The sequence below is a fragment of the Triturus cristatus genome, chromosome 3_2 (assembly GCF_964204655.1).
Source record: "Triturus cristatus chromosome 3_2, aTriCri1.1, whole genome shotgun sequence".
NCBI lineage: Eukaryota > Metazoa > Chordata > Amphibia > Caudata > Salamandridae > Triturus > Triturus cristatus.
Genome location: NC_140584.1, coordinates 380,127,356 through 380,154,168, shown reverse-complemented (window position 1 = coordinate 380,154,168; position 26,813 = coordinate 380,127,356). Strand labels below are relative to the sequence as shown.

At 46.4% G+C, this 26,813-nt stretch overlaps 1 protein-coding gene across 4 annotated transcripts in view; it reads left to right on the top strand.

The window, feature by feature from the left end:
* The window catches only part of CDCA8 (cell division cycle associated 8), a 184,904-nt gene that overhangs the window by 139,642 nt on the left and 18,449 nt on the right, over positions 1 to 26,813 (top strand). For all 4 annotated transcript variants that reach the window (XM_085647896.1, XM_085647898.1, XM_085647899.1 and 1 more), the window contains exons 9-10: positions 9,682 to 9,808; positions 15,146 to 15,232. In XM_085647896.1, coding sequence (XP_085504022.1) covers positions 9,682 to 9,808; positions 15,146 to 15,232 — 214 coding nt within the window. The remainder of the gene's footprint in view (positions 1 to 9,681; positions 9,809 to 15,145; positions 15,233 to 26,813) is intronic.

Here is a 26,813-nt window from a genome sequence, read left to right as displayed (position 1 = left end):
CAAAACAAACCTTGAACTTCCTCCATACGATTTAAGCAAGGTATGATGTCTGTGAAAAAAATACAACAACTCCGTGATATCGACCTCGATACCAAAATATAAGCCAACAATAGCAACGTTAATTGTACCGGTGGTGGAACAAACACACTCAACTGACCTTCCTCAATGCTCCAAACCGTTAAACGCCAATTTCCCCGGCAAGATGGCTTCATCAAGCTTTGCGGCTGGTAAACTAACGCGATGCATACGCTGATGACGATGTATAAACGTGTAGAAATAAACAACGGACTAAAAACAAACATCCCAGCGCTGATGGGTGCCATTATCAAACGGTGAAACGAAGCCCCGTAACGCCAATACTGAGCATAATACCAATAAAGGTCACATGTAAAACAGAATCTGACAAAAATGATGCTAAAAATGTGTGCACGGTGGTACTATTCTAAACGAAAAAACACAGAAAGAAAAAAAGATACAACCATACAATAAACCCTTAATATGAAATACACAATCTTGGTAGAAAACAGTCATGATAAATCACATGGCCCATCTGATGACACAGTAGTGCATACATCAAAAAATTATATAAATAAAAAACATGACAATAGGTAGCCTGTAATGCTCTCCACCTAGTGTGGAATCACAAAAAACACCCTAAATCAACTTTATCATTGATCCCTTTGGGATCTTGGGTGTTAAGCCTCCTTATCCAGTAAATCTCCCTTTGGAGTAGAGTCCTAGTGAGATCTCTCCCGGGTGCAGGTTTGACCATCTCTATCACCTGAAATTTCGGCTGAGCAATAGTGTGGCAACGTTTGGTCCAGTGAACAGCTAAACTACTATTCATGTTACAGTTGCGAATAGTGCTTTTGTGCTCAGAAATGCGTTTTTTTATTTCTCTCTGAGTTTTGCCTATGTAGAATAATCCACATGGACATTTAATTCCATAGATCAAATTTCTAGAGTTACAATCAGCATTATGTTTGGTTTTGATAGTCTCCCCCGTCTGGGGGTGCTGTATGCTGTCGCTACATATCATATTATTACAGTGAAAACAATTTAGACACCGTCTGGTACCTCTGAAATTTCCAATGATTTCTGAAGATTTGGGTTTTAAGATTTCTTTTATATTCCATGATCTTCTATAGGAAAATATGGGTGAAGAGATCTTGAAAATCACTTCCATTGGCTAAAATTTCCCATCGTTGATTGATAATCCTTTTGACTTGCCGAGAACAAGTAGAGAATTTTGATACGAACACTTGTCTATTGGCTTCTGGTTTGGCTTTCGTTTCTAAAAGACTGTTCCGGGTCCTGTTATCCGCCTTCTCAATTGCTTGGTCCAAGATAGACTCTGGGTTGCCTTTAGATTTATATCTTTCTTTGATGATGCTGATATTGTTTTGTAAAGAGGTGTTATCAGAACAGATCCTTTTGGCTCTGAGGAACTGGGAGTATGGAAGATTATGAATTAAACTTTGTGGATGAAAACTAGTAAATAATGAAGCATTGTTCTTGTCTGTCTGTTTGTGATACACTTCCGTGTGTATATTACCATTCTCTATGGTCACTAATACGTCCAGAAACTGTAAAGATTTTTTATTCATTATTCTGGTGAATTCAATGTTCTCATCGAACTGATTTATTTGATTGATTTTGGTTTTCAAATATTATTCCACAGTAGAAAAATGTAATCTATGTATCTGCAATATAACCGCAAATTCTCAGACCATTCTTTATCGTTGTAAATAAAAGAATCTTCAAACTTGGCCATGTACGTATTCGCATACGCCGGAGTCCCGGCGAAGCCCATTGAACTTCCTTTCAATTGCAAAAAATATTGAATGCCCCATTCAAAATAACTATGATGAAGGCAAAAATTTTATATTTCCAGTATAAACACTTTGTCAGCACCTATAGCACTTTGTTTCAATAAAGCCCATTCTACTGCCTCAATACCCCCAGAGTGGGGGATGGAGGTGTATAGTGCTTTAACATCCAAGGTACATAAAATAGTGTCCATATCAGGGTTGACGGTACTGAGCTTCTGGAGAAAATGAGTGGTGTCCTTTACAGACGAGTTCCAAGCCTGAACAAAAGGTTGCAAAAAGTAATCGACCATGCTTCTACATCAGTCTTTTTTAGCCCAGGAGACAAACACAAGCCAACCACCAGGCAAGACAGTAGGAAAACCAGGAGAGGTCAAAGAAAAGTCAAGACAAAACCTGAGAAGCCAGAAAATGACTTAATAGTTAACATCTCATCAATTGTTCTTACTCCACAACAAGTGCATATTTTGAACAAAGGATTAGGATATATTCCCACTTATCAAACAAACGATCTGGAAAACGAAATCGCTTTGTTCAAATTCATGAGATTGCTACGCCTACGATACTTTACCACAATGAATATTGGAGATACTGTTCATCCAGAACCTGAATTCATCAAATTCAAAAGAAGACCTAATCTTACCAAACATGAGAAGAACACTTTGAAATCGCTAGCACTTGACACCAGAATTGTTATACAAAAAGCAAACAAGGGAGGAGCGATTGTGATAATGGATAAACAATTTTACGTGTCAAAAGTAATGGAACACATTTCAGACTCTAGCACTTACCTCCAATTGGACCAAGATCCCACGCAAGCTCTGGTTTCTACGTTTGAAACTATATTAAATAAAGCCATTGAGATGGAATGGATAACAATTAACACTCGATCTTATCTTACAGTCACTAATCCAAGAAGACCTGGATTGTACATGCTACCAAAGATCCATAAGAATTTGTATGATCCTCCTTTTAGACCAATTGTCACGGGGTGCGGAACCATCTTTGAGCCCATTGGTCAATATATCGATTACTTTTTGCAACCTTTTGTTCAGGCTTGGAACTCGTATGTAAAGGACACCACTCATTTTCTCCAGAAGCTCAGTCCTGTCAACCCTGATATGGACACTATTTTATGTACCTTGGATGTTAAAGCACTATACACCTCCATCCCCCACTCTGGGGGAATGCAGGCAGTAGAATGGGCTTTATTGAAACAAAGTGCTATAGGTGCGGACAAAGTGTTTATACTGGAAATATTACATTTTTGCCTTCATCATAGTTATTTTGAATGGGACAATCAATATTTTTTGCAATTGAAAGGAACTTCAATGGGCTTCGCCGGGGCTCCGGCGTATGCGAATACGTACATGGCCAAGTTTGAGGATTCTTTTATTTACAACGATAAAGAATGGTCTGAGAATTTGCTGTTATATTGCAGATACATAGATGACATTTTTCTACTGTGGAATAATAGTTGGGAATTATTGGAAACCAAAATCAATCAAATAGATCAGTTCGATGGGAATATTGAATTCACCAGCATAATGAATAGAAAATCTTTACCGTTTCTGGATGTATTAGTGACCATAGAGAATGGTAATATACACACGGAAGTGTATCACAAACCGACAGACAAGAACAATGCTTTATTATTTACTAGTTTTCATCCACAAAGTTTAATTCATAATCTTCCATACTCCCAGTTCCTCAAAGCCAAAAGGATCTGTTCTGATAACACCTCTTTACAAAACAATATCAGCATCATCAAAGAAAGATATAAATCTAAAGGCTACCCAGAGTCTATCTTGGACCAAGCAATTGTGAAGGCGGATTACGGGACCCGGAACAGTCTTTTAGAAACGAAAGCCAAACCAGAAGCCAATAGGCAAGTGTTCGTATCAAAATTCTCTACTTGTTCTTGGCAAGTCAAAAGGATTATCAATCAACGATGGGAAATTTTAGCCAATGAAAGTGATTTTCAAGATCTCTTCAAGGATAAACCCATATTTGCCTATAGAAGATCATGAAATCTAAAAGAAATCTTAAAACCCAAATCTACAGAAATCATTGGAAATTTCAGAGGTACCAGACGGTGTCTAAATTGTGTTCACTGTAATAATGTGATATGCAGCGACAGCATACAGCACCCAAAGACAGGGGAGACTATCAAAACCCAACATAATGCTGATTGTAACTCTAGAAATTTTATCTATGGAATTAAATGTCCATGTGGATTATTGTACATAGGCAAAACTGAGAGAGAAATAAAAACACGCATTTCTGAGCACAAAAGCACTATTCGCAACTGTAACATGAATAGTAGTTTAGCTGTTCACTGGACCAAAAGTTGCCACACTATTGCTCAGCTGAAATTTCAGGTGATAGAGATGGTCAAACCTGCAGCCGGGAGAGATCTCACTAGGACTCTACTCCAAAGGGAGATTTACTGGATAAGGAGGCTTAACACCCAAGATCCCAAAGGGATCAATGATAAAGTTGATTTAGGGTGTTTTTTGTGATTCCACACTAGGTGGAAAGCATTACAGGCTACCTATTGTCATGTTTTTTCATTTATATCATTTTTTGACGTATGCACTATTGTGTCATCAGATGGGCCATGTGATTTATCATATGATTGTTTTCTGCCAAGATTGGGTATTTCATATTAATGGTTTATTGTATGGTTGTATTTTTCTTTCTTTGTGTTGTTTCTCTCTTTTTTCCTTTCTTCCCACCTTTTCACTCCGCGTAGGGTTTTTCATTTAGAATAGTACCACCTTGAACACCTTTTTAGCGTCATTTTTGTCAGATTCTGTTTTACATGTGTCCTCTATTGGTATTATGCTCAGTATTGGTGTTACTGCGCTTTGTTTTACCGTTTGATAATGGCACCCATCAGCGCTGGGATGTTTGTTTTTAGTCCGTTGTTTATATCTACACGTTTATACATCGTCAACAGCGTATGCGTCTCGTTCGTTTACCAGCCGCGAAGCTTGGTGAGGCCGTCTTTCCGGGGAAATTGGTGTTTAAGGGTTTGGAGCATTGAGGAAGATCAGTTGAATGTGTTTGTTCCACCACCGGTACAATTAACGTTGCTATTGTTGGCTTATATTTTGGTATCGAGGGCGATATCTCTGAGATGTTGTATTTTTTTCACAGGCATCATACCTTGCTTAAATCGTATGGCGGAAGTTCAAGGTTTGTTTTGCGTGCCACTTTTAAGCACATCACTCCGCTTTGGCATTAAGTCCTCTGCACACCGTCACATGAACTTCAGTTTGATTTATTGATTTTGGGGTGCCTTTTTGTTTCATTTGGGTTAGAGTATTCGTTTGGTTTATGAGTTGATTTCCCGGCACATTCACACTTTGTTGGGCGTCAGTCTGTTCACGGGTCTGTCTCCTATCTTTCTTCACCCTTTTGGTTGCATTTCGCATGGTTTCACCTGCAAGTTTGAACCTGATTACACGATGGCCTTTTGTGTATACTTTTTTTAAGACTGCTTCACCTGTACATGAGTTCTGCACTACATGAGTATTGTTTACTTTGTTTACAGACTAGCCCTTGAAGAAGGGCCGATGGGGCCTGAAATGCATTGGGTGGCTCTTTTGAAGTATTAACTTTTTAATGAAAACATGAAATTCTACAAACGAAATTGATTTGTGACTTCAACAAATTAAACATGCATATTTAAGAAGGACATGTATCTTTGTTTAAAAAGCTTATTATTTGGGTATTGGTATTTTACATGATCTTGAGTTTATCAGTACGAATGTCACAAGTTAAATTGTGAAGTATTTGCAATTGCTTGAGAGGGTAACAGTGCACAGAGGTCAGGTAACTTGAAGTTGATTTACATGTTAACTATGCTCTGCCTTACACGCATTTTTGTTTAGATTTGAAACCTAGAAGAGAAAGTATCTTCAATCTGTAATCTCTACCTGTACACCCCTGACCCAAATATCACCTCATCCCTCTGTCTTAAGAGTAATGATCTCCTGGTGTTGGAGCTCTGAATCTAAGGTAGGAAATCAACTTGAACACAATGAAAAATTGTAGAGTGCTAAAGGGACTAATTGTCCTCAGCGCCTGTATTTGTTATTTCCTTTAGGCCATTTGAGGCGCCCGTTATTTATCATTTACCTCATTGATGAATGTATTACTCTAAAGATCTTTAAATACATGAAATTAAACCTTACCCAATTTATTGTCGAAGAAGGAATTTATTTAATGCTCTGCCAATATTGGCTCGTTGTACACTATGTATGTGACAAGTAACAATATCAGGAAGTATGGTCACTTAATGAATAACTGCACTGCTTGTTTCAGATATAAGCATTTTTAATCCTGTTGGCAAAATTATAATTTAGCTTTTATTGTACAGGGTTTTAGAGCCTCTTGACTGCCTGTTGCATACCAGGCACATGAATGGCCTACTAAGTTCCCCATGCATTTCTCTCCTGTAGGATAGTTGTGCACGGTACCCCCACTTTTTGTCTGGTGATAAGCTGTGTTTGACTAGTCTGACTGGGATCCTGCTAATCTGGACCCCAGTCTCTCTGCATTCTCCCCTAAATTGTTAAGTTCATTACTCAGGTACATCCCAGATTGAATACTGGGGTACCCTTATCCTTCCCTAGTATATGGCACTGAGGTACCTAGGGCATAGGTACCCTAGAGGTCCCAGCATGCATTATGCCAGCCATGGTAGACCATTCAAAATGCAACTAAAGGCCTGCCATTGCATTCTGTGTAAGCTGGTGCTAGCACCACTTACGAAAGATATAGGTTTCCTATATCTAGGGTCACTGCACTTAAAACCTATGTCACCCCTATAGCAGTCCTTTGCAATCCTGAAGGCAGAGTGCTTGGTTCTAAGTGTGAGGGTGCCCTTGCATGAGCAGGACGCCCCTACAACCTATGGAGTCCATTCTCCCGGGTTGTAAGTAAAGCAGCCATATAGAGCGGCACCGCATAATTACGTGATGACCATCTCAAAATTAGCTGCAACAATTCCTATCATGTTTGGTATCAAACATGTTGGAATCATACCCCTGGTATGGGTGGGAGGCATGATTCCAAGCACTGGAACGGGCCTCTGTTAGGCTCTCAGTGCTCCTTATGCAGTTTTGTAGACCCGGACAGTACAATATGTCTGCTGCCCACCAGAGAGACGATTCTACCCTCCTGCTGCTGAGCCAAGCTCGAGCAGGGGAAGGCAGAGCAATAGGTATCCTGTCACAGAGAGGTGTGACTACCTTCCAGACAGGATTTAGTGTTTTGGGGTCAGGTAGGTGCACTTGCCAGCACCACTCAGTCTACATTAGGGGCACATTTGGTGTCTCCTTGCATAGTCCAGTTCAATCCAGCTCTGGGAGCCTTTTGCTCCCGCTCTAGGGCAAAATTGGACAAAGGACATGGGGTATCCTCCCCCTGTCCAAACCCTCCCATGGGAGGGTCCCCTGAATCATGCTAACCCTTCCCTTAGAGTACTTGAGGGATTACCTGGGTGTAGGTCCTTAGATTCGTCGTGGGACACGATTTAATTCAGACACCACTTCAGCTTCTACCATCTGGACACTCTGGACTTTGCTGGACTTCATTTGAGCTCGACTTAGTCTCCCTTCCAGTCTGCTGCATCGTCTGTGCCTGTGAACCATACAGGAACCTTCCTAGGCCTGTGGGCATCCAGGACACCTGTAGGAATCTCCCTTGGAGTGATGGAGTCACTTCCCTGCATCTGCAGGCACTGCAACTAAGCTGACCGGTCAGCTGATCCGAGCTCCCACGGACTCTGAAAGGCTCAGCAACACAGATGGTGGTTGTCCACAGCACTTGAAGCCTGCCCTGCCCTCACCAAGTTTGAGGCCAGTATCCCTCGTAGGAGCCGCAAGAACCGAACCCCTGTGAACTGGGTCAACTTGCCGTTGCGAAGGTTTGTTTGCTTCCTTCCACCAAAATCTTCGGGCTCCAAGTAGCCCCAACCTCAAGCATCTCCAGTGACGAAAGTCTTTGTCCACATCACATCGGTTGCACCACGGTCTGCATCTTTTTGGTGAGCTGCTCGAGGTCCTCTTGTGACTGCAGTGCCTGCGGCCTGTGGGTCCTGTTGACGAACATCTTTGTTTCTTTTAGGCTCCCCTGATTGCTCGGGCCTGCCCTGAGTCCCCTTCTTGTGGTGAGTTCCCTGGACCTTGCTGGTCCCGACATTGCACCTTCTTCGACTTCCACGTCATTTGCAGTTACCAAGGCTTGTTGTTACCGATGAACATCGACCCCTTAACTCTCGACATCCAACGTGAGACAGCTTGTGCACGGCTCCTGGTCTTCCACAGCGTCGCCTGGTCCTCACTGCTGCAGAGTCAAGGTCACCATCAACTCTACTGAAACTCCCGACATGGGTGGGCATTTGTCTTCCAGGTCTCCAGGGCACTCCTGAGTGACATAGACTCTGTACCCTCTGCTTGCAGGTACCTCTCATCCTGAATCCACCTTCGGATTCCACAGGACACTTTCTCCTTCTCCAGCAGCGGTATTTTCCTAAAGTCCTCCATTAGGTTCGACAACGGTTTCTGACACCAATTCACATCTATGCACGCGGCTTCCCTGGTGTAGGTAACGTGGCTACTAGGGTGTCCACGGGTGGGGTGGCTCTCCAACCTTCTGTCTTCCACTGGGTTTCTTCAGGGTCCACTAAGAACGGTCCCTAATCTTTAAAATTCCAACCGCGACTTACACGTTTATTTCTACGGAGAACGCTGTCCTGTTCCCACAATAGTCACTCACCTTGTGTAGTTCCTTGGGTCCCCAGCACTTCTACGTCCTCTGGGTATTGTCTTGACACGAGTCGTGGTTCTTATACCACTTTCTTAGTATATGGTTTGGTCCTCCCCGGGGTCCACTGTGTATTCCGTGTTATTAACTTGATTTCTCTGAAAAGTATTGTGTATGTCTCCGGGTAGGAGATATCTGTATGTGTTAGTGAGTGTTATATAATAAATACATATTTTTTAAAATTAATTGTGTTTTTCACTTAATACCTATAAGATTTTATTCTGGTAAAACAAGATGGTTTACACTCCTTCTGGACTAAGCCTGAAGGCTTTTCTCTGCAGCTACCACTTAGAGAGGTTTCTAAGGTTGTCTAAGACCTCCTAAATCACCATAAGTGTTGCCTGGACTGGTGCAGGGTGCCCGCTTACATAAGTGTACATCATATACCAGGCCAGCCTCTCACATCTCCCTAGTGACAAGTGTGTTAATCTGAATGTGCTTGCTTGACATACACGATGCAAGGTTGAGTGATTAGTCTGAGTGCCCTTTCTTCTCGCCCCCTCCTGCTGTTGATGCTCAAGGTGTTAATTTCTGGCATCTCTGCTTTGTAAACGAGCTCCACTCAATCTAATCGAAAAACTGATTATTTCTTTCTCCCGTGTGGGGACCAAGGATGTAGTGAAACCTCTTTGGGCACCTATCCTGTGCTCCAGTTGTTACTTTACATTCTAACTATGATTGTCGAATGACCTTACCATGGAAGGGGAAGTGGGGCTGGTCTTTTAAAAGGCATGCACAGCTTCTGATGTTTAGTCTCTAAACTGGAGGATTGGAAGGTTAATGCACAGGATTGTGAAATCAAAGCAAATAACTTTCTAACTAAATATTAATACCTCTCATTCATTAAAACAAAGGATCTGATAGAGACCTCTAGCTGCAGATTCCTTAATGTTGAATTCCCCAGGCGTCAAGCAGCTAGATATTGTCTCTACCAGGTGATGTGTTACTGAAGGTAAGTTCTTTAGTGTTGAATTAAAGTCAGAAAATGAAGGTTATTTACTTTTAATGTTTATAGACTTTTTCAGACGCCAGCACTTCGTACTCCAGGTGTGAGAGAACAGGTGTACAGTGTTTCAGCAAATGGCAGTCCCCTTGCTGATATCAACAATCTTTACATCAGCGTTCCAGTTAAAGGAGGAGAGGTAAGATAGTCTCTTGTTTTTTCTCAGCAATCAGACTGTGCTTTGTTCAGAACCCATTATAACCGTTTTTGTATGGTACTATTAAAATAGGTATGGAATACAAAATGTTTGCTTGAGGCGCCTTATCTAAAGCAAAGTATATAAAAACATTGCGCAAAGATACACCTAAGCCATATGGGTGGCCGTTTTTGCCCTTCTGAACAAACTATTTTAAAACAAAGCACAGTGTACTCACTTGAATTTTGTTACATAATATACTCAATGGTCACAGGGGATACCAAACATATGATTGATCATGGAGACCTCCATATAAAACTTTCTCAGTAGAAATAGAAAATGTCTTTGGGTAGCAGGCTCTCTTTGGGAACCTTAGCGGACTGGGTATAGGGACCATGATCGAAGGCCTCTCAGTGGATTTTAAAGACTGGTGACTGTGCACAAAGCATTTCCATGGCCTAACCCACTGCATGCATCAGGACCCTGCATAGGAGGTTTCAGGATGCGAATAAGTGGACTAACAGCAGGGTGGCTACCCTAAAATCCCCACTCCCTCCCACACATCACCACCCCAGTTTCTGCTGCATCTCTCAAAGTCCTTGCATCTCAAGCTCTGCTCAGAGAGAGTGGTCAAGTTGGCAGCAGTGTTTGGTGAAAGGCCATTGGTATAGGTTTAGAAGACACATGCACAAGATGTGGGTAAAGAGTCTGCTCCGTGCCACCTGTGCACAGCTTAATGTGTTCTGTTGTCAGAGGGATCTCTGCATTCTCCAGTTTTGTATCTTTCATAGATTCACATGCCTGAATCATTCCCAGTCATCGAAGCGGGAGTCCCACAGTACTACACTAAAGCAATGTGTATTACTATCATAGACCGAATGGCAATGAACCGTAGGTTTTTTAGCATATCTGTCCTTTTTTTCTCTCTCATTAAAAGGACCAAACTTAAGCAAATCAGATGACCGTACCCTCTAGAACACTCCAAGTAGAGCCAGAATCCTTCAGATTATCCAGTATTACTTGAATCATTCCCCATCGTAAATGTGGGAGTCCCATTGTACCATAATATAGCTATGTGTATTACTATCATAGGCTCTAAAGGAAATGTACAGCCACCTAGATAGCCTATTTTATTTATTTTTTTAAAGAACCAAACTTAAAGCCTTAACCAATCAAGCGATAGCACCCTCTAGAACACTCCCAAGAGAGGTCGGATTTTCACCGAACGTCGTGTGAGAAAGAAGTTTCTCTGAGCTTTACTCCGTTTTTTCTATCCAGGGTTTGGAAACCTACTACTACTCTACAATGTCTGATACAGAGAAGAACGCCCTTTTCAGACCCTGCAGTAAGAAAAGGGTACACATAGATGACCCCGATAAGGACTGACTCTACTGCTCTCTACCCTCAACATAAGGTGAAGAAGTGTAAACTTTGTCACACTTTTACCTCCAAAACCTAGAAGGAGAGAGGGGAGGCGGCTTCTGTGCGAGAACTCAGAAATTATCATCTTCTGAGGAGGACAATGATGCCTCTGCTAGGCCTCACAAAAGATCCAGATCCCAAGAATAAGGAAAGTAGAAAGGCATTCAAGACGTCCCACCACAGAGCATGAAAAAGGAGAGAAACAAACCAATTTCCTCAGCGGCAGCCTCATCTGCGCCTACTACTCAATCAACAAGGGCTGGAGCTCACACTCCTAAATCATCTTTTGAAATGTCGACGCAAAAAACACAGAGCACCGTCGTCAGTGGTATTCTCTATGACAACCATCCCGTCGTCGGGAACGCGAAGACTAAGACGTCATCCATAGATGCCCTGATCCTGTCTACAAGGATTTCATCATCGACTAAGAGTCCAGCGACAACTGCATTGACATCGACGATCCCATCGATGGAGAGTGTATCATGGCCAAGAGCAAGTCAATCAGCTGCCTTTATGCCTATAGACATTCCCTTGTCGACGATAAGAATTACTAAAATAGTTTTAAAAAAATCCTTGTGACTTAAGGTCACCTCCCCCAGCAAGGTTTCTCCTCTTCCCCTCAAGTCATCTGTTGGACCTTGAGGGTTCAGAGGATGACAGCTCCTTTGGGACAGCTCATAGCCCATCAGAGCTCCATGTTAAATATCAGGATAAGGACTTGGAAGAACAACAATACTATGAGCATTATTATGCTTCTCAGCCTAAGCATTACTATCAACCTTCCCAATATTACCCTGAACCACAGCCAAGACAAGAGGGAGTTTAAGTACCTCTATCACTCGGTCAAGATTTGCAGACCATATTGCAGGACTATTGGAAGAGATTTTCAGAACCTCCTCAGGAACAACCAGTGGCTCCACCTCAGCCTACCTCACCTGCAACTCCAAAACCCCTTCCTCCACCAATCACACCCAGGATAACACCCGCTTCAAACATAGCAGCACCAACAAGAGACTACTCATGATCAACAGATGATGATCAGGAGGAAGGCTAAATTCTAGACTATTAGACCTGGCTTGTCCAGCAGGTTTATCCCCAGACTTTTTGCTTTTTGGCCTCCTGTTTCTGACCTGTTTTTGTTGGTTTTATGACTCTGGGCACTTTACCACTGCTGATCAGTGCTAAAGTGCATATGCTCTCCCTGTAAATTGTATTTAAGGATTGGTGATTCCATGATTGGCATATTTGGTAAATCCCTAGTACAGTGCTCTGTGTGTGCCCAGGGCCTGTAAATCAAATGCTGCTAGTGGGCCTGCAGCACTGATTGCGCCACCCACGTGAGCAGCCTGCAAATGTAACTCAGACCTTTCACTGTGGTGTCTGTTCTCAATTTGGTACTGCCATGTTGATCTGGCAAGTGCACCCACTTGCCAGGCCCTAACCTTCCTTTTTCTTTCATGTGAACCACCTCTAAGGTAGGCCCAAGGTACCCCTGTGGGCAGGGTGCAGTGTATGTGAAAGGTAGGGTTTGCCCTGATGTGTGACTTGTCCTGATAGTAACATACTGCCAATTCTATTTCTCACTATTGAAAGGCTATCTGTCCCATATGATAGAATGAGAGTTTATATATAACATCTTATAAATATTCCAATTGGGACAAGGTGGAAAGGTGAAGTTTAGTATACCTGATCTCAGGATATAAAGATGCATCTTTTAGTAAGGATGATTTTTATATTTTTATAAAAATATCACTTTTAGAAAATGGGTATTTTCTTGATTAGCCATCCAGTGTGCCTCTGCTATGTTTGTGTATTGACTGTCTTTGGAGTGACAGGGGCTGGGGATGGGCATTATTTGACAGCCACTGGGGGGAGGGGGGTTGATGTGTGACCTGCTCTTTCCTGAATGAGTCCGGGCTGGGCTGGAAAGACCTGGACTGCATTTAAAGTAGGGGGAGGAGAGTTCTTTCACACCTGAATGGGCCTGGTCTGCCTTGGACAAAGCTGTCTCCACCTCCTGCCAGGCAGCTGCACCAGAGAGGACAGAACTGGTTTTGGCTGGGCAAAGAGCGTCTCTGCCACCAGAGAACAGAGGCATATGACATATAAAATGTTGGGCTCATACCTCTAGATTGCTTCTGGGATTCAAGAGGAACCATTGCCATGGAGAAGAGGTGGAGAAACTGAGGAGAAGTACTGCCCTCTTGCTATGTGGTATCTGGGGTTGGCCTGCTGTGGCTGTTTCTGCCAAGGAAAGGACAAGGACTTTGCTGTGTCCCCTGCTTGAGGAAGATCTTCAAGGGCTTGAAGTACAGGTTGCCTTCAGTTCTTAAGTCTCCGGGACACAAAGACTTCACCCCCAGTCACCCCTGACCTCCTTTGCTGAGAGTTCTGACCTGCCAAGAGGTGCCTGACAGTGTTCTGGGCCTCTGGAGGTTGTTTCTGGGGCTGGGAACTGCAGAAGAGTAAAGAACTGTGAAAATCAACACATCGCCTGGTTCAGACGCATCGCAGCTGTACGAGAGAAATTTCCGACGTATCGCCACAGCAGAAAATAATGACCCAGCGCCTGCCGTGCGACGAGTCCTTTGCGCTGATATCCGACGCCCGAGATCACCGCACCAACTCTGACGCAGGCCCCTCTTGTGTAAGAACCGACACATCGAGGGGACGAGGCTGGAACTGTCGCAAGGCAACCCAGATCTTCACGCTTTGCATCATCCTGGATTGTCATGCAGCGCATAGAGGCGCCAGGTCTGTCGCATCGCTCGGGTACGCAGTAAGAAACAGACGCCTTACCTCCCCAAACAGTAATAAACCGACACATTACCTCCTCTCCAGTAAAGAACCGTCGCATCCCCTCCCTTGCGCAGCAGTATGGAACAGACGCATCATCTCCCCCAGAGCAAGGAACCAATGCATCACCTTTACTGTATGTAAGGAACCGATGCATCACCTTCCCTGCGACCCTTTTTGCTTGTGGTTTTGACGCATCCAAAGTACTTTGTGTTGAAAGTGTCGCATTCACCATTTTCTATGGACAGAACTGGTTCTATCTCTTAAGTCATATTTTGTTTACTGTATTGTGGATTTTTGTTGTTTTGGTCTTGTTTGCTTTAGATAAAGATTACTTATTTTTCTAAACTGGTGTGGTGTCCATTTGTAGTGTTTTCACTGTATTACCATATGTGTACACAAGTGCTTTACACTCTGCCCCTAAGATAGTGCCAAGCTACCAAGGAGGGGGTGAGCAGAGGGTATTTTGGAAGTGTATCCTCCTTACTCTGACTTGAAAGAAGGGTCCCTAATTGGACAAAGGTGCAAGCCGTTGCCACCTACAGACCCCCATTTCTAACACAGACCCTCAGCCTACCCGTGATGAATGGGACGACTACCTAGTTCCCACTCCATCACCTGCACCACCACATCCAGCAGACTCTCCTCTGGAGGGTATTGGAGGATTTCACAACCTGATGAATCGCGCTGTGACGAGGTTTTACCTCCTAGTCTCACTCAAGCAGTGAGACTACTTTTTATATGATTTCAAGGAGTACAAGGTTGGGGGCATACTCCTTCATAACGTCCCTTAAACCCTCAGTACACCTCCCTTAACCTCTCCCATTTTGTAGTAAGCATTACCCAGCCATTCCTTTTGTCCCTTCTACATTTACTTATAAAATGTTTATTTACTTGAAGAGAAACCTTGCAGTGCTGGCCGAGATCTGCGCACAGAAAAAAATACTAAATGCGGGAGCAGAAGCGTGATTAGCGTTTTCTAATATGCTAGTAGTACCATTGTGTTTCTAGTAAACGTACTACAAAATGTGGTTTATGTATAAGCCCATGAGTCTTTTTAATCTTGTGTGTCTGTCTAAAAGTCAGCCCAATAAATATTGTCTTGTTTTCCCATCTGAATAGACTGTTCGTCTCTTGCCCAGTGAAATGGACACTATGGATGTTTCTCGTCTGGACGAAGAAACTCGTGAAAATATTCAGTTGCTTGCAGTAAGTTGGATTTGTTACTTGAATTAAGCAATCATGCTTGTCAGTTGAATGTACCTAACATAGATCTTAGAAAGTGCACAGGTTTGATATAGGGTCCATGTGGTGACGTTGCTTATGCATGTTTTTCCTTTTGTCGATATTAGGTGCCAAGAACCAAAATAATTAATGTCGTCCAGGTTGTCAAGTTACTTTAGCCAGAAACAGTTTCGAGTATCAGTGTTCTCCAGTACTAGGCCTTTCAATGATTCACGTGCTTGAAACATCTCCACTGTCAAGCTGGGAGCCTTATAGTGATTGTAGTAAGCAATACAAAGCTAAACGTGGCTTGGAAAAGCTTAAAATTGCCATATTGTTCACATTGATAGTCTACTCACATCATTCGAAATGCACCAAACTTCAACCAATCAGAAGACACACCTCCGAGAACATCACTCTCCTCAAAGGCCTCCATACCTCAGATTTCTTACTACATGTTGCCTGATGGAAGTCTCCCTGACCCCTACTTAACTTGTTCTTTGAGAAAGAGAGTTATTTCAACTTCTGACTTTCCATTGACCTTTCTTCCAGCCAACATCAATCTGTAACAGAATTTGCATGTTTTTATACTATAAAAAACATGCCTGATATACCCCTCAAAAAGTCTGTTCAGACCTTCTGTCTCCTGTGTTTAATTAATGCTACATGAGCCGTACTGTTATACCTGTCAGCCTTAAGGTGGTTTTCCCATCCCAAGTGTTTTGCCTTCACCCTTCTGTTTTGCTGAATTTGTTTTTGGTGGCTTTAGGACTCTGTGCACTTCACCACTGCTAATCTGTGCAAGTGCTTATGCTCATTCCCTCAAATATGCTAAAATTGGCTTACACTTGATTGGCATCTAGTTTACTTCTATCTCCCTAGTAAAGCGATATACCATATAACCAGAGCTGCTCAATTAAATGCTACTAGTGGGTCTGGAGCGCTTATTGTGCCTGCAGCCTGCTTGCAGTTTTAAACTGCAAATTGACTTTGTGGTATGACCCAATTGTCAAGCTTTAAACTCCCCTATTCTTGCATATGAGCAACCCCCAAGGCAATCCATAGGCAGCCCATAGGACAGGGTGCATTATAAATGAAAGGTTGGCCATTTACATGTTCTGGTAGTAAAAAACGTAACTTCGTTTTTCACTAATGTGAGGCCTACCTCTCCCATAGGATAACATTGGGTCGACTTATTACATTTAGTAATAACATTTGATTGGTAACAGGTATACATTTCGTGTTTGAGAAAATGTAATTAATCCTTTTTAATGGTAAAATCCGATATTAAGTTACAATTTTTAAAATGCCACTTTAGAAAGTTGGTATTCTTTTTCCCTAATTATTTGGTGCCTGCTGCCTGTTCCTGAGTCACATGATCAGGTGTAGTTGGCAGCTGGACTATGTTTATTCCTCCCAGACATCCACTCAATGAGGCATTAGGTGTGCTTGGATGGGCCATTACTTAGCTGGGTGGGCAGAGGCGGATCTGGGCAATTTGAATAGGCTGTGCTCTGTCCTCATACAAAGGACTTGTCACCCCTGCATTGTTCATGCAGCCAGCTTGGAGCCAGGGCAGGGAAAGTAGGAAACTTCAAACACTTCAAAGGGAATTCTCTAGATACTTCTCTTACATCAAAGATGGCGCCAGGTATAAAAATAAGACCCTCAGTCCCACTCTTTACTTCACTTTCTGGACCAGCGGACGACTCTGAGGACTGCCTGCTGCTGTGTACTGCACAAGACCGTTTTTCTGCACCAGGAAGGACTGCTTTACTGTCTGGAGCCTGCCTTGAACCCTCAGAAACCCGCTGCTTGAGCCATGTTCCACTGCTTGAACCAGGACTAGTTGTCTGGCCTCCTGATCAGAGCCTCCTAGTCAGAAACGGCTCTTAACCATTTGAACCTGTACCTGTACCCATCCTGATTCAGTTCTCACCCCTCCAAGTGGTGCCCCTCCAGTCCTGGACCCTAGATGGTGGTGCTAAAGGTGCTCATACAGCCAAAATCCCAAACTTTGGACTTAAAACCTTTTGGCTTAAAACTTCTCTGAGAATCGAGTGGAGACCAGGAACAACCTGCTCATCTATCCACCCAAGGTGCATCGCCAGTCGACCTTACTTTGAGGCAGCTCTTGCTATTCTCTCCAGCAGCAAATCCTGTTCAATGGTCCTTCGCCAAGAGTATCCAACCCCCTGCTACTCTCATCGGCTACAGCCTCATCCAGCTGGATATTTTTGAATTCCAAAAAAGAGACTTCGTCCAGCGGCTTCCCGTTGACTATGCTTCCTGCTGGAACACCGCCTGGAGTCTTGTCCCTCTTGAACATCTACCTTCTCAGAACATTTTTCTTAAAATGTCTTCTAGGTCTAGGTAAGCGTTGACCGGGCAGTATCCACTTTTTGTATCCGACTCAAGGTCCACCATATTTTTCGGCTTTGACCAGTCTCACGCGACTAGATGTACACCTCTGCTGTTTTGATCTTTTATGTGCTAGTTTTTACCTTAAATTTTAAAAATTCATATCTCTGGTTCTACAAATTGGGTTGTTGTTTTCTAGGTGTCAAATTTCTTAAAATGTACTCTACTTTTCTAAAATGGTGTGGGATTTTTCTTGTGTTGTGTTTTCACCTTATCACTGTTTGTGTTCTGCATAAATACTTTACACATTACCTCCAAGGTAAACCTGACTGCTTTGTTCTAAGCACCACAGAGTTAAGCACAAGTTAATTTAGTGACTTAAATGGTTCACCCTGACAGGGATTGTGGATGTTGCATGAGCTGGGCTAACACCCCACTCAACCAATAACCCAATTTCTCACACCCACAAACAATGTCTTTACGTCCTTTATCCTAAACATAATGCTAAGGAGTGAGCGACAGGGAAAATTACTTTTATGGCTTCAAATGATCAAGGCCAAAGATATCCCCTCTTCAGGGCACGGACAGGAATGTACTTCAAACTTTTCCAAAAAGGCCCAAAAGAGAGAACTTCCTTCAGAGGGAGTCTTCTGATGAACCTGTTAAGAAGGTGCACACAGCGGCCAACTGAGGCCTTTAAGAGAGCAAATCCATGCCTCAGAAATCATAGAATGTCCAAAGAAGAAATCTTCTTGACCTGAAAGACCTAGGTCCGAACCCTCAGTACCTTCATTAAAGTACTGTGGGTTAAGAAGTCAAAATTCTCTTCCAGGGGATCCTCATCAATAGACATAAGCATTAGAATATTCCCGCCCATGTGCGGGATCCCGGAAACAGTATATTATATGTGCCCCACATATATATATCCATACATATATACCTATATGTATACACAAGCAATTGCAGCCCATAAACCCTAGAGCTGAACCATGCTGTAAGTAATTTCCACTACTCATAAGAAAATAGCATTATAAACATGAGAAACAACATAACTTGTTTGGAAACTGTTTTAATGCTTAGAAAACAGCAGAAATTCTTAGAAAACACTGAAAGCATAGGAAGCTCCCAGGCTGCATTGCAAATACCCAGTCTAAAAAGACTGAAAAGCTAACTCATAGCTGCATAGCAAAAAACTGACACCGTGCCTTTAAGGCACACCTGACCCCCACCTTCCCATCATGCCTCAGGGGTGGCAGTTAGGTCAGTTGTTCTTTCCGGCTCCTTCTGGAAGGATCCTGGCAACTGAGCTCCACTTTTTTCTGAGTTTGTCAGAAAATATTGTCTGTTTTTCAACTGTTTTTTCCCTTACTTCGACGTTTTACATCTAAGTCAGTAAGAGACTGCCTTTTTTAGGCAATTTTGGGCATTTTTTCCAACTTAAAATGCCTTCTCTTTTCGATCCTTGCCCTGCCTGTGGCAAGAAGAAGGCCAGGACTGACTCTCATAGGGTCTGTATCCTGTGTCTACCGGAGGATCATGATTCCAAGACATGTACTCACTGCCAGAGCCTGTCCAAAAGAACTTTGAAGGACAGAGAGCGAATTTGCGTTTATGGCCTGGCACAACCATCCAGAGGCCGATCTCCGGTGAGGAAGGGCTCCAAGAGGCCTAGAGATTCATCTAGAAGCAAGTCCTCTCGTCCTTCCGCCTCAGCGTCGGGCTCGGCGCTGAGAAAAGATGTTCCGGTAAGTCGTGTTTCCAAAAAGAGACTTTCGACAGCGGGCTCGCCGTCAAGAGCAGGTACGTCGTCGACGTCGAAGTCTAGACCGCCATCGTCAACTCTGCGACGATCGGCGTCGAGATCTAGAGCCTCTCCGCCGTCATCAACCCGGCGACGTTCGGCGTCGAGAGACACCACCCCTCCGCCGTCATCAACCCGGCGACGATCGGCGTCGAGGAGCAGGGAACCTCCGCCGTTGTCAACCAGGCGACAATCGGCGTCGAGGAGCAGGGAACCTCCGCCGTCGATATCTCGACGTCGATCGGCGTCGAGGAGCATGGACCCTCCGCCGTCGTCAACCAGGCGACGATCGGCGTCGAGGAGTGTCACCCCTCCGTCGTCGAGGGCACGAGCCCCTCCGTCGTCGAGGCTCCATCGGCGTTCGACGTCGAGACAGCAGGATCCTCCGCCGTCGTCATCCAAGCAGCGTTCGGCGTTGAGGTTGGCATCCGCGTCGACGTCGAGAGTGGCAGCATCTCCGCCGGCGTCCCGCGTCGAGGGAGAGAGGGCCTCCGTCGTCGGCTTCACATCGCCGTTCGACGTCGAGGCGGCATTCTTCGCCCACTGAACATGGCCGCCGGTCCACATCGAGACGTCGTTCGACGTCGAGAGAAGAGTCCTGGCGAGAAAGGAGACGACGCCACGGATCGACGTCAAGACCGCGCTCGACGTCGAGACAGGCCTCGGACAGGTCGGTGGTCCTGGTGACGGAGTCGGCATCGCGCCATTCCTCCTCTCACTCAGGGGCATCTACACGACCGGCAATTCCACGAGAACCTGCAGGCCAACCCCGTAGGTCTTCTCCTCAGACTCAGGGGACAATTAATCTGTCGCCCAGATGGCTGCTGCCAGCACATCATTGGCAGGACTCCGGGGCTACAAGGAGGCTGCGGGAATACGTCAGTCCAGTGCATGATTCTCCGCTGCAACGGCTGGTGGCGGCTGTGGACAGAGCTAGTCCCCCCAGGCCATCACGTCAGAGGTCGCCGGACGACAGGCGACGCAGATCGCGCTCCCCCAGACGGGAGGGGCGTTCATCTGGGTCACGGGCTCGTGATCATCGCCGGAAGCGGAGGACTCCATCATCGTCCTCTTCCTCGTCCTCCAGGCCCTCCATCAGGGACTATTCACCCACGCTATCGGGCAGCCCAGTGTCCAGGGTCTCGCCCATAGACGACATCAACACCTACCAGGAGGTGTTGCAGCAGGGAGCGCAGAAGCTGGGGATTGAGATGTCAGTCCCCCAAGTCACCACGTCGGTGATTTTTGAAACACTTCACCAGAAGTCTGCCTCTCGTCCACTGCTGCCTTTGGTCCCAGGAATCATGCAACCAGTCATGGACACCTTTCTCACCCCGGCGACCGTCAAAGCGGTTCCGGCTCGTATCCTCAAAAAATACAAGCCAGCTACCTCTGACCCCGTCTTTGTGAAGATGGACCCGCCTGCGGACTCCGTCAAAATGGCAGCTGCAAGAAAGGGTCAGATGGCGTCGGCCTCCTCTTCCGTCCCTCCAGATAAGGAGAGCAGAACCCAGGACTCATGGAGACGCAGGGCCTGCTCTTCCGCGGCGGCGTCCCTCAAAATCTCCAGCGCGACGGCGCTTCTGGGCAGATACGACAGGGCTCTCTGGGAATCGATGGAGCGATTCAAGTCCAAGCTCCCCAAGGAGGACCAGAAGGACTTTGAGGAGATTGTTACTGAAGGGGCTCTGGTGGCTAATCAGTCGATTAGCACAGCGGCGGATGGTGCGCTAATCTCAGCCCACTCTTACACACACGGCGTGTGCGCCAGGAGGTCGTCCTGGTTGCGGCTGACAGGGCTCAAGCCAGACGCACAGCAACGAATTTTAAACCTCCCGTTCTCTGGCAACTCCCTCTTCGGCACTCACACGGATGAGGAGATGGGGCGCATGAAAACTGAGCTGGACACCCTCAAAGCTGTGGGCTTGGAGAAGAAAAAGGAATTCAAGCGCCGTTTTCGACCCACCCAACGCAAGGGGCCTCAACAGAGGGTTCAAACCCCTCAGTGGTCTCAGAGCAAACCCCAAGGAAAATCGCAGTTTCGAGGCGGAAAGGCCGGCAGGGGCAGAGGTGGACACCAGCAACAGTCCTCCACTACCACAAGAGGAGGAAAGTCATGAGCTGTGGCTTCCTCTACGGCCGTTGCCCACTCCAGTGGGAGGAAGTGCGTCACAACATCTAGCAGAGTGGGACAGCATCACAAATGATCGCTGGGTGCTGAATATACTGCGTCATGGATATGCGCTACGTTTTTGAGCGCGTCCCAGAGACATCCCGTCCTCACCACTTAAAACTGCTCCAGCAGGAGGTGAGGGCCCTTCTGCAAAAACAGGCCATAGAAAGAGTTCCTCCTTCGCAGGTCGGAAAAGGAGTGTACTCCCGGTACTTCCTGGTGCCCAAGAAAGATCAAGAGCACAAGTTTCGGCCGATTCTGGACCTTCGTCTCCTAAACAAAATCATCGTCAAGGAGAAGTTCCGTATGTTGGCGCTTCACCAAATATGTCCACATCTGCAAGTCGGGGATTGGATGTGTTCGGTGGACCTCCAAGATGCGTACTTTCACATTGCAATAGCGAAACATCACCGCAGGTACCTGCGGTTTGTGGTTGGAAGCAAGCACTACCAGTACAAAGTCCTCCCATTCGGACTCAAGTCGGCTCCGCGAGTCTTCACCAAATGTATGGCAGTGGTGGCAGCCTGCCTACACAAGCAGGGTCTCTTCGTCTACCCGTACCTAGACGACTGGTTGCTGAAGGCTCCATCCCAGCAGCAGGTGAAGAAAGACTTCCAAATCTGTCTGAGACAGTTGCACGCTCTTCACGTCAACATGGCAAAGTCCGTGCAGCAGCCCACTCAGTCCATCCACTACCTTGGCTCCGTTCTGGACACAAGCGTGGGAAGAGCGTATCCTTCGGGGGAGAGACTGTCTTCAATGAAGAGGAAATGCAGGCTTATGCAGCAGATGCGGAGGCCGTCAGCTCGGCAGGTAGCATCTCTGCTGGGTTCCATGGCGTCCTGCATTTTTCTAATTCCCAACGCCAGACTGCGAATGAGACCTTTGCAGCAGGCCCTGGAGGACCAATGGGATCAGTCCACAGGCCGTTGGGGAGATCGAATCTCTCTCTCCCAGGTAGCGAAATCTTCCCTAGCATGGTGGACTCGTCAGGACAATCTGTTGGTGGGAGTCCCGTTTCACCAGCCACTTCCGGTGCAATCGGTGGTGACAGATGCATCGCTGCAAGGATGGGGGGCCCACATGGGGTGCCTCCAAATACAAGGTCGGTGGTCTGCAAACGAACAGGGCTACCACATAAATATGCTAGAGCTTCGAGCAGTCCACCTTGCTCTAAAGGCGTTCCTCCCAGCAATCAAGACCGACTCAGTCCTGGTGCAGACCGACAACACCACGACCATGTTTTACCTGAACAAACAGGGCGGGACTCGGTCACGCCCCCTCTCCCTGGAGGCGCAGGCGATCTGGCACTGGCTGCTCGCCCGGAACCTCTCGGTAGTGGCAGTACACCTTCCAGGGGAATTGAATATCAAGGCAGACGCACTCAGCAGGCACTTCGGAGATCAGCCCGACTGGGTGCTGCACGACGACGTGGTGGCAGACCTGTTCCGTTGTTGGGGTCGTCCAGACATCGATCTGTTTGCAAACGACGAAAATTCAAAATGCCACGCCTTCGCGTCCAGATTCCACCGTCCAGGGACCAGGGGGAATGCTCTTTTGATGGATTGGTCCGGGACATTTGCCTACGCCTTTCCGCCCCTGCCTCTGATTCCGAAGGTGGTATCCAAGCTGCTCAGATCCGACATGAAGATGATCCTCATAGCTCCGGACTGGCCGCGCTAGTGGTGGTACCCGGACCTTCTTCATCTCTCAGTTCGACCTCACAGGCGGCTGCCTTGCAGGCCGGACCTGCTGTCCAAGATGGGCGGGAGGATTCTGCATCCCAACCTTCCCTCACTGAACTTAACAGCATGGCTCCTGAGGTCCTGCAATACGGACATTTAGGTCTACCACCTGACTGCATGCATATTCTCAAGGAAGCGAAGCGACCCTCCACAAGAGCGTCTTATGCGTTTAAGTGGAAGAGGTTCTTCATTTGGTGTAGGGAGAATCACCTGATCCTACAAAGGGGCAGGAGGACGTCATCCTTCCGTACCTCCTTCACTTAGCTAGATCATGCTTGAAGTATGCATCCATCAGGGTCCATTTGTCTGCCATTACAGCTTACAGGAGGTCTCCTAGTCAACCTTCTTTTTTCCAGATGCAGGTGGTCAAGGACTTCTTGCAGGGGTTGAAAAAAGTTTACCCCCCTGTTCGAAACCCTTCTCCTCCGTGGGAGTTGAACTTAGTGTTATCCAAGTTGATGGGCCCACCTTTTGAGCCGATCCACAAAGCTTCTTTACAGCATCTGTCGTGGAAGGCCGCTTTTCTGGTAGCCATTACATCGGCACGCAGAGTAAGCGAAATCCAGGCTCTGTGTACTAAAGAGCCGTACACAGTTTTTCACCAGCACAAAGTGGTCTTGAGGGCACATCCATCTTTTCTCCCCAAGGTAGTGTCTGATTTTCATATTAATCAGTCCATTTCTCTGCCATCTTTCTTCCCGAATCCAGCGACCCCGGCTGAGCGGTCGCTCCACTCCTTAGACCTCAAGAGGGTACTTACATTCTACCTGGCAAGTACTAGAAGCATTAGGAAGACGGATCAGCTGTTTGTCAACTATGGCGCCATGAGAACAGGCTTCCCAGCGGCTAAACGATCCATTTCCAGATGGATTGTTTCCTGCATTACCCTAGCCTACCAGCTGGCGAAAAGGCCCTTACCTTTGGCCCCTAAGGCTCATTCTACTAGGGGGAAAGCGGCCACAGTAGCTTTCTTGCATGACGTTCCAATGGCAGAGATCTGCAAGGCGGCCACTTGGAAATCGGTTCACACCTTTACCAGGCACTACTGCCTCGAATCCGATTCCAGGGCGGATGCCCAAGTAGGCCAAGCCTCCTTGAGGAACCTGTTTGGGTAGCTGGGTCTATCTGAGCATACTGTTCCTTCTCTGTTTTTCTTTCCTTTGCCCGCAGGGGGATGAGGTGAGGCTCGCTATTCTATTTTAATGCTTATGACTATTGATGAGGATCCCCTGGAAGAGAAGGATTAGTTACTTACCTGTAATCCTAGTTCTCTTCCAGGGGTATCCTCATCAAAGTCATAAGCAACCCTCCCGCCTCCCCGGGCAAAGGTGTGATAGTTTTCAGAGGTTATTATTTCTTTGTGCCATGACTTTTCAGTCTCCGCAAAGAACAACTGACCTAACTGCCACCCCTGAGGCATGATGGGAAGGTGGGGGTCAGGTGTGCCTTAAAGGCACGGTGTCAGTTTTTTGCTATGCAGCTATGAGTTAGCTTTTCAGTCTTTTTAGACTGGGTATTTGCAATGCAGCCTGGGAGCTTCCTATGCTTTCAGTGTTTTCTAAGAATTTCTGCTGTTTTCTAAGCATTAAAACAGTTTCCAAACAAGTTATAATGTTGTTTCTCATGTTTATAATGCTATTTTCTTATGTGTAGTGGAAATTACTTACAGCATGGTTCAGCTCTAGGGTTTATGGGCTGCAATTGCTTGTGTATACATATAGGTATGTTCGAGGCATGTGGGCTGCTGAATTCATATCTGTGCATAGATCGCCGCCTAGTGTTGGGTCCGGATGTTTGCACGTTGTTGTCCTGGAAGAGTCTTCGAAGTATCCTTGGATAGGTGACTCCTCCCCTGGACTACAGTGCGCATGGGCATCCTCTCCATCCTCAGATTGTTTTTTTCCGCCATTGGGTTCGGATGTGCTATCTTAGCTCAAGTTAGGAAAATATTTTGTCGAGGCCAAAAGGCCTTTAGTTTGCGTCGGTACTGTTTATCGATCGGGTTTCGATACAATCCTGTTAGTTTACTAACTTTCAGCACCGACTTTTTTCGCATTTACCTGTCCATCGACTACTTCGACGATGGACTCGAGGACGCCATTCAAAAGGTGTCCGGTATGCAATGCGAAGTACCCACACATCGACGTCCATCCGGTGTGCAACAAATGCCTTTCGCCGGACCACGACGAATCGACATGCATGGCCTGTGCCCGGTTCCGTTCCAAGAAGACTCTACGGAATCGACGAGCGGCGAGACTCGAGGCGCAGCACGCGGCACCGGCCCCAACAGACATCTTCGACGAGGCCGAAGACGTCGAGGAATTTGAAGTCTTGCCCTCCAGTCCCGTTTCCGAACACGAACCCGGATCGGACGAGGTAGACGAGGCACTCTTCCACAGAGGTGAAGACGACACCGAGGTAGGAGACGACGAGGAGGCCTTAGGGGCCGAAGAGAGTAGCTCCAATGATGAACAAGGCCTGCCTGAAGAAACACCAGTGCCACAGCCTATGGCTCCGGTCGAGGGATCGCCTTCGGGCCTTACCCGAGACCCATCCCGCAGTTCTTCGGCCCCGCCCTCGGGCCCGGCCTCGGACGTTCAGCGGCAGCCATTACTGCATAAACAAGCTGGTTTCCCTACCACAAAACCGAAACCGAAAGCTGCTCCGGTTCCACCGAAACTGAAAGTGGCGCTGGTCGGATCGAGGCCTTCGACGCCAGCGCAACGCGTCGGCACCGACCGCACCAAGAGAGACTTCGGTGCCGAACTTGAAGCGGGCGACGTTGGAGTCGACAAACGGAAAAAGGCCATCGGCACCGACAAACCTGCTCGGCTACCGGCACCAACGACACCGAGGGCCGTACCGCCTGCTGTGTCTCGCATCGCTCCCTCGACGACACCTAAGCCTCACGTATCGAAGACTTCGACGGTGATCTCCGCACCTCGACTCGATGAACCGCCGGCGCCGAAAAAATCCACGGCCGCCTCTACGAACCTGGCCGGTGCCAAAGCCTCAAAGGCGCCCCAAGTACGACCTGGTGCGACGCAAGGCAGCAAAACCACGGCTGTCCTCCAGGACACGTCGGGTTCCGGTTCGATCGGAGCTCCAGCAGCCTCTTCGGTGCCGGCCAACATTACCTTCGGCTTGCCTCCGTCGACAATCCCAAAAATGTTCCAACTCAGGACACGGGTCACCCAACCTACGGTCACACCTGCTGAGACGTCTCCGGCACGTGTCATCGACGCCGACACTGGCAGGATGATTCTCCACGACCGGAGGATAACTTCGGAGCCGCCATTGGACCCTTTCAGGATCCCACTGAAAAGGAAGTTGCCTGTAGAATCGGAACCTCTCCTTTATGAACCCTTCCATTCATCCTACCAGGATCCACACCGGTTCTCCCCCACACGCTCCGATACGGATGCATTGGAGGACTACATGGATGACCAAGTCCCCTACCATGTAGACACGGACCCTGATGACCAG